General features: G+C 48.0%; 2 protein-coding genes across 2 annotated transcripts; one reads left to right on the top strand and one right to left on the bottom strand.

The window, feature by feature from the left end:
• Positions 1–2,309: 2,309 nt before the first annotated feature.
• Positions 2,310–2,759, top strand: LOC142563488 (uncharacterized). Its single transcript, XM_075674041.1, has one exon. The coding sequence runs from the start codon at positions 2,310–2,312 to the stop codon at positions 2,757–2,759; it is 450 nt and encodes a 149-aa protein (XP_075530156.1).
• Positions 2,760–5,714: 2,955 nt separating this feature from the next.
• Positions 5,715–7,616, bottom strand: LOC142563487 (neprilysin-1-like). Its single transcript, XM_075674040.1, has one exon. The coding sequence runs from the start codon at positions 7,614–7,616 to the stop codon at positions 5,715–5,717; it is 1,902 nt and encodes a 633-aa protein (XP_075530155.1).
• Between the last annotated feature and the right edge of the window lie 4,272 nt (positions 7,617–11,888).

Genomic DNA, 11,888 nt, shown 5'->3' with positions numbered 1-11,888 from the left:
GTATTCACCGCATTCACAAAAGGCGCTCCACATATTCAAACCTGCTCACTTTAAGATAACTTAGATAAGATAAGGGAAGATAAAGATAAGATTTAAGATAAGGGAAGCATTGCAACACTGTTTAGAATCCGCGCTCCGGAAGTCGTGTATTCACAATGTGCAAACTAGTTTTGATCTGCAATTGGCAAGGCTTTATTGAGCTGGCTACTCTGCGTGGGTCGTCATGTCAGTAGCGGAAACGCTCAAGAAAATGAAGCGCCCGGCTTGCAAGAATGTTGCGGAAACCCTCGTAGGCGCTCAGAGGCCGGAAGTGGTTCCCTACCTGCACAAGGAGACACATTGCCGAAAAAAAGTGGCCACCCGGTTTAACGTTCTGTTGGTTTTTTTGATCCCCCTAGAAGCTTGCTCAGCTAAGCCGTCGCATCACTTGTGCAGACAAAAATGTGTGCTGTAAAAAGAACCATGAAAGACGACTAGTCGACTGTGCCAACAACATTGTGCACGAGATCCCCCTATCCTGCCGAAAGGTACACATCGGCCAGACGGGGCGCTGCAACAATAACAGACTCAGGGAGCACGCAAGAAATCTAGCTAACAAGGAGAATACACATCTTGCTCACCATTGCAGTAGCTGTCCCTCTTGTGAACCACGTTTCCGTAGCGTGAAAATCCTAGGCAAGAAAGAAACCGCTCACGAAACGTCAGAGGCATTTTATCAGCAATGTTGGTCAGAACTGTGTAAGCGAAATATCGATTGCAGAGTGCAATGCAGCAGGGAAATTAATTTGGTGCCTGGTTTAATCATTTCCTGTTAGACGTATCCCATTTCCCTTGTTACGCTGCGTCTGCGCAGCTTGTGGATATACATACTTGTGGGTCTGGCTTCAATAAAATAAGGTGTTAGCTGCGCCTGGGTTCGTTTTCTTTTTTGTTGTGCCGTTCCGTTGCGCTGTTTTTTAAAATGGTCCTCACGTCAAATTGCATGCTGTACACAAACTTAGGGCCACAAGGCTAATGCGAGCGTTTAAAGCGCACCTCCTTGCTATGCGTGCATTTACTACGTGAAAGGTCGTCCGCTACGCTGAAGCATAGTGGACGGTTTAGTAGGTAGTGCGAAAGAGAGGAGAAGCGAAGGCGGAGGAGGAGAATGTCTGTAGTTTACAAAGTTTCAGGGCTATTTCGCGTGGATGCGCGCCGTCTTTCCACGCGCGCAAAGTGGCAAGCGGCGAGATGTGCGTTCGTTTGGGGGGGGAGGGGGAATGTGTTCTGCTGCCGCGGCCGAGCGCGTCCTATCTTGGAAGCAGTACGCGATGGGTTCAATGGCTAGTGAACCTGGTATGGCTTCGTGTTTGCTGTGTTCTCGTGCACATAGTTGGGGTTCGAGTGAGAGACAGCATGAAGCGATCACTCGCCGCGGCTGCCGCTATTGATCACGCCAGCGTTCTCCATAGCAAGTGTCCGCGGTCATCGAGCGAGATGTGTTCGTATTTGTCTTCGCACGCTATATAGACAACATGCCTGTTAGGTTATTAGGCGCATGTTTCAAGCAGTTTATGCTGCTGATAAAACGACTAATCTTACTTCGAATAGCTATGTAATGTTTTTTTGTCTATGGAAATCAATGCCTGGCGTTTCGGGCGAAACTGGGAGTTTCTTTCTTTCTTGCTAGTATGTTCGCGCATGCTGCCTGTACTTCTTGATTACGCAACGCTTCGATGACTGCTGGTTTCCGTGAAACTTGCATAGGGAGACTAGCTTACTGCAGATTCCGCAATTGCCAGATTTATTACATATATCTGATTCATTGCAGATTACAGATTACTGAAGCTAGCTAGTTCTCTGTGGTGGCGAAAGCCATGTGCTGCGCTGATTCTATTAGTAATTACTCTCGCGAATACTTTGTACAATACTAGAAGCAAGCTAATGGGTTCGTAATTCTTCAATTCTTTAGTATCTTCCTTTTATGTAGTAGTTTGCCTGTGTCATTCGCCGAACTCTCTGGTACAGCTAATGATCTGAGGTAAGCTCGACAAGGCTATTGTCCCTACCATATTGTATTACTTCAACTTTTATTACGTCTTCTGTTTCCGGTTTTACCCTGTATACTTCTTGTAAAGCTCCTGGAAGCTCATCTATAGTTAGACGTGGTGCTATACTGACTACTTCCAGTCACAGTTGCGTAGCTGCTCTATCCCCACCGAAATTCCTTATTTGTAATGGAAGACGGCCAAAACCGTCTTAATGCCGAAACCCGCAAACCTCTCAGCATGGACAATTCGCGTCCACTTACGTCGTGCGTAGGTAGGACCATGGAGCGTGCGGTGCTTAACCGTATGAAGCCTTACCTGGAAGACAACGAGATACATGCTCACAGCATCAATGGTTTCCGTCAGGGGCTGGCGACGGAAGACGCTATGAAGCTGGTCGAAATTCAGATACTAGACAGCACAACAAGAGGCGTCAAGGCCATACTGGGGCTAGGCCTAGAAAAGGCCTTTGATATCATACGGCACTCCTTCGTTCTACAAGAAATCTCAACACCGGTATTTGGTCAACGTCTCCTTGACTACATCCGTGACTTCCTGAGGGGAAGGCAGGCCTCGCTACGAGTCGGCTCCCTGCAGTCGGAGCCACTCGTACTGGGCGACAGGCGTACCCCACATGGCTCGGTGATATCCCCCACCCTCTTCAACCTTGATAGGACTGTCCACGCAATTGACCTGAATCGGGAACCTCGGACACACCATCTATGCAGATGACGTGACCATGTGGTGGCAAAGGGGAGCGAAGTACCAATCAAGCACACTTTACAAAATGCGATTCGAACCACTGAGGAGTGCCTCAAACCAGCAGGCCGGCGCTACTCGTCGAGCAAGTCTGGGTTGCTGCTATATAGACCCAAGAGACGAGGACGCAAACCGAAGGGATGGGACACAGGTGCTGACGCACGCGTGCGCCTGTACACCGCTGAAGGCAACAAAATTCAGGTGGTCGGTCACATCAAGATGTTGGGCACGACAATAGAGGAGAATCGCTCGAACACCATCGCAGTCGCTAAGCTCACCACGAAGGCCGAGAACGCCACACGTCTACTGAGACGAGTGGCCAACCGGCATCAAGGAGGACAACCTTCTTAGACTGGCACAGGCCTTCGTAATCAGTCACTTCGTGTTCATCAAGGTCATGCAAAATTGGTCCAAAGTGGAGAGGGATAAGCTTGAAACGCTCCTGCGTAAGGTCGCCAAGAGAGCCATGGGTCTACCCATGCACACCAGCACGGAGGCACTGGACGCATTAGGAATGTACAACACCTTTAGTGAGATTGCAGAGGCACAGGAACGGGCACAGATCACTAGGCTGTCCAGCACACTGGCTGGCAGATGGATCCTACGAGAAATCGGCGTCGCACCTCGGGAGATCGAGTGTAACAGCCACGGGCTAACACCCGACCAGAGGAAAAAGATCAGGGCAGCCCCTCTGCCCAGGAATATGAACCCAGAGAACAACATCGGCAGAAGACTTGCTGGAGCCAAAGCTCTCCTCCGACAGGCAGCCGTCTCCGGGACGGCATGCTGCGTTACGCACGCAGCCAAATATCCTGGCAGAGGGGCCTATGTAGCAGCGGTGGTCAAATAGATGGCACGTTCATCAACACGTGCGCGGTCCGCACTGATAGTCCTGAGGTGGCCGAGCAGGCGGCCATTAGCCTTGCACTCCTTGAAGACGATAAAAGCTTGGTATACTGCGACTCCAAGAGGGCAATTGTGTCCGTCGGAACAGGGAACGTATCCCCGGTCGCAGGCAGAATACTTGGTACTCAACGCCTCACCCCACACTACATTAATTGGTTCCCGGCATACATGGGACAATTAGAGGGGCCGCTCCCTAACCTCAACAAGACGGCACATGAGGCCGTACGAGATCTAACTCATGGTCTCGGACTCCCTCTCGGAGTCCGGACTCCCTCTCGACAGAATGGAAGAACGAGCGCGACCCTCTCTTCACTTACAACTATCTCACGCAGCACTGTAAGTTAGTCAAGAGAACCATGACGCTACCGCACAAAGCCCTCAAAAAAGCACAAGTCACGTACGGGCAGCTTCAGACAGGCACCTACCCATACCCGGCCTTCCTGCACAAAATCTATCCGGACGCGCACCCTCACAATGTGTGTCGCTTTTGTAAAGCTATAGTTAGCCTTCCTCACATGCTCTGGGGTTGCCCCCTGGCGCCGGGGACCAGGACCACCAAAGAAGAGTGGGTTCAAGCTCTACGCAGCTCAGGCCTAGAAGCACAGCTCTGGGCTGTGCATCGGGCCCGCCACGCGGCGTAGAGGCATGGCCCCTCTGTCCCGACGTGAGAGCGGCCCGCTGCGCGCTAATGGCGCGCTCCGAGGGACCTCAAGAAAGTTATTCATCCATCCATGTCATGCTTGTTTTTCAAGGCCGACATTTTTATTCCTCCTGTGCAAAGTTTCCTTCTCACTGATTTCATGCGGTCCCCATCTTATAGTGATTATCAATGTTTGGAAACTTCACGGAGCTTTTCATTATGTCCATCTTTACCTTTCGTCTTTCAAGCCAATTTGGCCAATTTAGAGAGTGGCTGAACGGACAACTTCGTCCTTCAGTTATGTACAACTAGGCATGTGACGCTAGATGTAGTGAACGTGTAGTGGGCATGCGCCAATGGTTAAGTGACAAGATAGACAAGCAAAAGACGAGGTAAGAGGTTTCACCGAAATATTGAAGTCACTAGAGCGAAGTGAAAAAGACGATATCAAAAACAGCTGAAGATGGAGAATCAAGTGAAGTAAAAGGGATGAACCTGGAGCTTTATTTGAGCGAGGAGCGCTGATCTAGAGAGGTGATGATAATCTTGGCAAGAGAAAAAATAATTACGTCAGAACTCCTCTTAACTGCCGACATTAATACGATTACCATTCCAATAATGTTGCTACAAAGATTTGTGGGACATAAAAAAAACAGGCCGCACATAATTGAGGACCCTGGCAGTACGCTTTTTGCTAAAATGCATCAAGGGTAATCACATTAACGTCGAAAGTCATCGTGCATAGGCTCTTGCCGGAAATTTATTACTTGCTTAATCTTTCCGATGCTATATTTCAAATGTTACCTCCTGTTCGTTTATAAGCTTCGTCAGTTTCTTGCCACTTCGGAGAGGTTGGCTACTTCTGGCGATTGATTGATTGATTGATTGATTAATTGAAAACATTTTTATTCTTGATCGAAATTCTGGGAGTCGAATGCAACGGCATCCTGGCCTGGTCACCCTATGGTTTCCTCCGCTGCTAGGACCCGACCGACGCGCCATTGCAGCTGGTCAGGCTGATCGCTGAGAAGGTTGGCCTGCCATTGCCGAATAGCGGGGTCGGGGATGGGGTGTACCACGGTGTTAACCTGACAAGCCCATGTTTTGTGGCATCGGTCCGCGAGCTCTCCGCAGTGAGGGCAGTGTTTCAATGTATGTAGATATTGAAGGCATCGACGCAAACATAAGAAAGTAAAGCCTAATGCTGTAGACGAGCAACCTAGGAAGTTTGGAGCAGGGACTGTGTTTTTTAAGCAAACGCGTAGCCACTAAAACCTGCAGACGTATATATAACGATTGCACACAAACACACAATATTCATAGTGACGTTGCACCAGAATCACGGCACACACGTGTACTATTCGTTTTAAAGAACAAGCAGGTCAATTAAAAACGACGCACTGTTTCACCGGATTTAGCGGATCGCCCGAGGAGCAGCCGAAAGCGGAGCTGAAAGTAGACACATAACGAAGAGACGCGCTGCACTGATCGGAGAGTGGCTCCGAGTATCCGCGGCACTTGGCGAAGCACCAGGAGACGAAAAACAGCTGTGCCGCCGTGAAGCCACTCACGCCAGCGAGGGTGTGGCGTGACCCGTGCTCTTGGTACGCGTCCGCGAGAACGTTCAATGCTGCTACGTCCTTTAGCGTAGCCCACGCGTCTCTTTCGTAAGAGCTGTTGGTGCACTTAAGCGTTTCGTTCAAGGCTTCAGTGGTGGAATTGCTGTCGCCAAAGTAGTGCGACAGTGCCAGTCCGGCCGAAGCTCTGGCCACGACTCCACCGAGTGCCCCGAACTTCACGGCGTCCGCGAGATGAACGTCGTAGAGCGGGAAGGAGAGGGCGTAGGGGGCGAGGACAAAGTCACCGCGCCAATATTCAAACAGCTTGAAGTCTCTAGCGGCCACGAGGCCCAGCACACGTGGAACGCTGCCTCCTCCTCCCGACAACCAGTATTTCCACGCGGCGTGCCAGTTTCTCGCCAGCGATTCATTCATGTCGGGAAAAAGTGTGCCGGCAAGATCACTGGCGTTGTCGTTCTGAGGTTCGGTTTGTTTCAAAACGGCCATAACGGTATTAAGAGAGGACCATCGGAACTCTGTGTAATATTTTGCCGCGTTGGGTGTTCTCGCTGCTGCGAGGCGAGCTGCGAACGCGTTTCTGATCGCCAGGACAATGCGTTCCACGTCTAGGCGCACGTCGGAGAGAAAAACGTGGGCATTGTACGGAGCGAATAGCAAGTCTCCGATGAAATTGTAGACGAGCGAGAAGCACCACCGCACCTGCTCATATTTGATCGTTTCGTAATTTGTTGTGCCGTGGAAGTTCGAGATGAGGGCGTGATTGGAGAATGTACTGACATACCGTGCTGCCATCCAGGAAACGAAGAGGTGAGTTCTCGCCTCGCCTGACTGGTTCCACAGGTCGAAGAATGTCGTCACGTAATCGACGCTGTCGCTCTGGAATCTGCTCACCGCCGTCAGGTTGAATTCCGCGAGCAAGTAATTCCACTTGTGTTCATCGGTACAGTTCATGAGTTGTTGACCAGTGTGTTTCCGGACGTCTACGAGGGGACGAAAGAACGCCTCGTCCAATTCAGTGGTGTCCTCGAATGTGACAGTATCGTCTTCAAGGCCATCGAAGAATTGCGTTTTGAGTAACTCGAACCTTCGTTTCCGGCTTTCCTCGTTCTGTAGCCTGGCTCTTTCTTCCGCAGCCGCGAAATAGGAGCTGGGAACCCTAATCGACATAGTCTGCTTTGACACAAACACGCTAACAACTACTGGCCAGTTTAGCTCGATGCTCAGGCTCAGTAGCGTACGCGCAACGTTAGGCGTCGCCGATCTGCGAGGCCATATGATACCCGCACGTTCGATGTACTCGCGGATCACGGGCAGCTCGTCACGCTCGCCGCGCCACACCACGTCGCAGGAGTGGTAAAAGCGCCTGGCCTTGTCGAGGTTGCTCTGTGCGGCTGTGTCCGGTCCGGCGCCCTTGCTGACGACCTTGGTCATGACGTCTACCGCATTCATGACCAGCTCTGCGTTCACAGAGTACTTTCGCGTGGTTCGCCAACCACTGCAGACGTACGCGTCGAAGTTGCTGCAGGGATCTACGGACTGGTCTACGCTGTCCGCGATGAGCTTGGCGAACTCGCTGCAGGCCGGAGTGGTGCACAGCATGCTGTCCCATTCTCCCCAGAAGTCTAGAACGCCGAAGAGGACCAGAACGCATGTGCCCAGCAGAATGGCTGTGGTGGCTGCCACTGCGGCGGCGAGGCGAAGCATCGAAGGGCTCGATCGAGTGCTCGGAGAAATCAAGCCCTATTAGGGAGTGAGAAGTCAGCAGAGAAAAGACAAAAACTCTGAGTTAAGGGCAACTCCACAAAGGACAGAACTGACGTGTAAAATGCGGGCAGACAGCGAGTAAATAATGCGCAATACAATTGAGATTAGAATTATCACAATAAGTGTTTTTGTTTCACGATGAAACCTCAAGAAGTTAACACTAAGTAGACCCCATTCTGCAATTTGTCATTTTGTTTTCCCGGGTTTGTTATTTCGAGTACCTCGAAATACCCCTGTTTCGTGGTTTTACATGACGAATGCTTAAGCGTACATTAGGAGTGACATATCAACAGGAAAGAAACGCTGATTACGGGATCGCAAAATACCTATGACTAACAAATGCAAACGGGTAGACAGTACAACGCATATAGCAGTAAAATAAGTAGGTGTCGACATATTTAACATTTAGTGCATTAAATAGAAATGTTAGTTAGTTCACTTGATGCATATATATAAAGATTTCAATGCCGCGCGTTACAACATGTAAAGGGCGAGCAATGCATAACACTATTTAATAAAGTCCGCCAGACCGGCTTTAAATTTATGAGGGGAGGGGTTGCTTACACCACCTACGGATAACTTGTTTCGACCTTTTGCTGTTTCGGCGAAAAATGGAGTCATATGCGCAGAAGTATGCGCATGTGAGGAATAAACGGCTTTTTGGTGACTGATTAGAAGCGATAATCGGTGGGCGGGAGTGATTACGGCTCGGCTGATTGACCCGTGATAACATCTGTGAAAAGTGGCAAGCCTAGAAATTTTGCGGTGGCATTCTTGACTGAGAAGGTTGGCCCGGCATTTCGGTGCAGTGATGCGTGTTAGATCAGAATCAGAATCAGAATAAAAAAAAAATGCAGGCAGCGTATTCTGAATAAATTCACCTTGCAGCACGATTTCGGACTGATTCCATCATGTTTGATAGGGTAATCTGATGGGGCCCCAAATGGCGTGGCCGTACTCGAGTTTGTGTCGTTCCAGTGTTTGGTAGGCATGTATTTTTACATAATGCGGGGTGGGATGCAAGTTGCGACGTAAATTAGCTAGGGTGCAGTTAGCATCATTTGTTATCTTAATTACTTGAGACAACCATGTAAAAGCACGAGATAGACAGACGCCATGATATTTATAGGAGTTTTAGGAATATATTCGGGAACTGTAAATTGTGCAACATGTTCTGGAATACGAGCATCCATAGCCGGAAAAAGTTGTCATTTTTCCATGGAGGTGGGCTGGGGCCCGACCAGCCTTTCAAACACCGTATATATATATATATATATATATATATATATATATATATATATATATATATATATATATATATATATATGTGTGTGTGTGTGTGTGTGTGTGTGTGTGTGTGTGTGTGTGTGTGTGTGTGCGTATACAGGCTGTACCAGCTAACTTGGAACAAGATTTTGAAAATACCCGGTTGCTCCGGAGAGATCGTACCGACCATATAGTAGCCGTAGTCGTATGTACTTGGGCCAGCATTTTTTTCATAACGAAGTACTAGGTAATTAGTTTTAATTAGTCAACATTTTAATTGTTGCTTGACTCGTAAACATATCAATTACAAAGTTGTAAGGTACCTTAAATACTCTCGGAAGCAAGCATTTATTTCGTGCGAAGTGGTCCTGGTTGTTTTTTCCAAGAAAGAACCGCGAAATTCGAAATAGGTGCGCACTCGCACGCCGCTACTCAAGCGCCTACAAGCAACCATCGAAAGATATACGGCTGCGTTCTCTTATCACCGCATGGTACAAGGCTCCGCAACGCTTATCAATCCGTCAGTGGCGTGGTCTCTTGCTTGCCGCGACCATCACATAGCGTGAAGCCCTGTATCGAGCGGCCGCCGCAATTAAAGCCGCGTATCCGTTGCTATTCGCTTGGGAGCGCTTGAGTAGCGGCTCGCGAGCGCCTGTCTGTTTCATATTTTGCGTACTTCGCGGGCTTTTGTTTTATCTTGGAAGAAAACAACCAGGACCACTTCAGCACGAAATGCTTGTTTCGGAGGTTATTTAAGGTGCCCTACAACTTTGTAACGTTGTACAACTTTCCTCTCTTTCCTATCTCTGTTACGTTTGCGAGTCAATAAATAATTAAGATGTTCAGAAATTAAAGTTCTTAATTAAGACTTCGTGATGAGAAAAATGCAGGCCGTAAGTACATACGACTACGGCTACTACGCAGTCGGTACTACATAGTAGTCTAGAGCTCTTCGTTATCTTTAAAATCTTGGTCCAAGTTAGCTGGGACACCGTGTATATATATATATATATATATATATATATATATATATATATATATATATATATATATATATATATATATATATATATATATATATATATATATATATATATATATATATGGTGTCCCACCTAAATTGAGCCAATTATTTAAATATGAAAGGCGTGCCGGAAGGGCTTTGAAGCAAACGCATGCTATTCGCAACAGCGTATAGTAACCCAGACAATGTTTTGTTTCCCACAAACCTCAATAGTGAATTTCTTTTACCCAACTTTTTAATTATTGGCGGAGGACTCGAACCATGATACGCAGACTTGTAAAGCACCTTCAGAAACAACGGATGGAGTTGTTTCCTTTACGATACGTCTCACGTAGTCCTTATTTCCGGGTTGCAAAGAAAGGCCGTGAAATATGAAAAAAATAAAGCCACGTGACGGAGCGCTTGCGCAGTGTTAGCGTGCTGCTCTCAAGCGTGCGTTCGGTGAACAATGTCGGCTGCATCGTGACTGGCGACGAGGAAGCGGCAGGGCGTTCTTTATCTCCTCGGCAACGCTCGGCCAGCAGCATGTATTTTAGCCGTCATCCGATGGGAGCCGACCTTGTTCACCGAATGCAGGATTGAGAGCTCTCGCACGCTACAAGCGCGAAAGCGCTTAGTCACGTGGCTTTTTTTTTCATATTTCGCGGGCTTTCGATGCAACCCGGCAAGAAGGACTACGTCAGACGTATCGTAAAGGAAACTACTCGATTCGTTGTTTCTGAAGGCGCCCTACAAATCTGCGTATCATGCTTGGGGTCCTCAGCCAATAATGAAAAAGTTGGGTGATAAAAACCAATTAGTGTGTTATGGGGGAAAAAATTCTGAGTTAATATAGGTTATTGCGAATAGTATGTGTTCGGTTAAACTTGCTTGCGACGCGCCTTTCATTTTTAAATTCTTGGCTCTAGTTATGTGGGACACCCTGTATATTTATTGCACTTGAAGAAACTGCCTGTGACCTCGAAGAATTGTTCGAAGAAGTGACGGCCTCATATGAGAATGTACTAGACCTCATATTAGGAGAAAGTTTAATTTCAGAGCCCGAGTCCTCTCCCACCACCAAGAACCCGACGTCTCTCGGTGGTGTAATCTACGTTCGTGTAATTGCCGTACACTTCGCTATCACTAATACTGCTGCTCTCTGTCTTTTGTTTTTCTTTTTCTTTGAGTCCGAGTATAAGCGCTCCTGCGCATGACTGCTATTGATTCTTATTGCATGTGAATCCGGCTTCGCCTAATTTCGGTTACTGAGTGAATCATACAGGGTGCCCTAACTATCATGCACCAAGACTGAAAGAACAGTTGCGTTACTCAAATAGAACCTAGTGCATATTGTTTCCAGTACAATGGAGTAGCCACCAGTAATTCGTTCATTCCTGAAATTTAATTCGACGATTGCACATAATTATCTCATTCTAGAAGTCCTCTCCTAACAATCAAAGTGTCAATGAGGAAATTGTAGGTACCCCAGGCACCCTCAAATGTCATCTAACTGCTGTGTTTTCACTGACGTACTAAATTAGCGCACTTTTTTCTTACTGGCAAACAAACCTCACGAAATATAAAATTACCACGTGACTCCACTCACACCCGCATAATAAGGCAACGACCTCAAATAAGCTGACTCAAAGCAAACTGCATTGCCCGTCGGAAACCCGAAGACACAGCGCATCACCTTGATAATGCTACGGAAGGAGCACCAAAGGCAGGTTTCGTGGCTTTACAGCTATGGCTTCCTCTCTACGCCACCCTTATTACCCGTCCCTCAAGGCCGCCTGATCACATGGATAACAAAAGTGCCTTGATAACGCGGCCTAAGCTCCACTCTAACCACGCGCAAAACGCGAACAGCAACGTAATAGGCATAGCATGTTTCAAAATCCCGGCTTTGAGCAGCATACGTTCTTCCGCACGAAAGCGGA

Source organism: Dermacentor variabilis, chromosome 11 (genome assembly GCF_050947875.1).
Source record: "Dermacentor variabilis isolate Ectoservices chromosome 11, ASM5094787v1, whole genome shotgun sequence".
NCBI classification, from domain to species: Eukaryota; Metazoa; Arthropoda; class Arachnida; order Ixodida; family Ixodidae; genus Dermacentor; species Dermacentor variabilis.
This window is presented reverse-complemented; position numbering and strand designations above follow the sequence as displayed.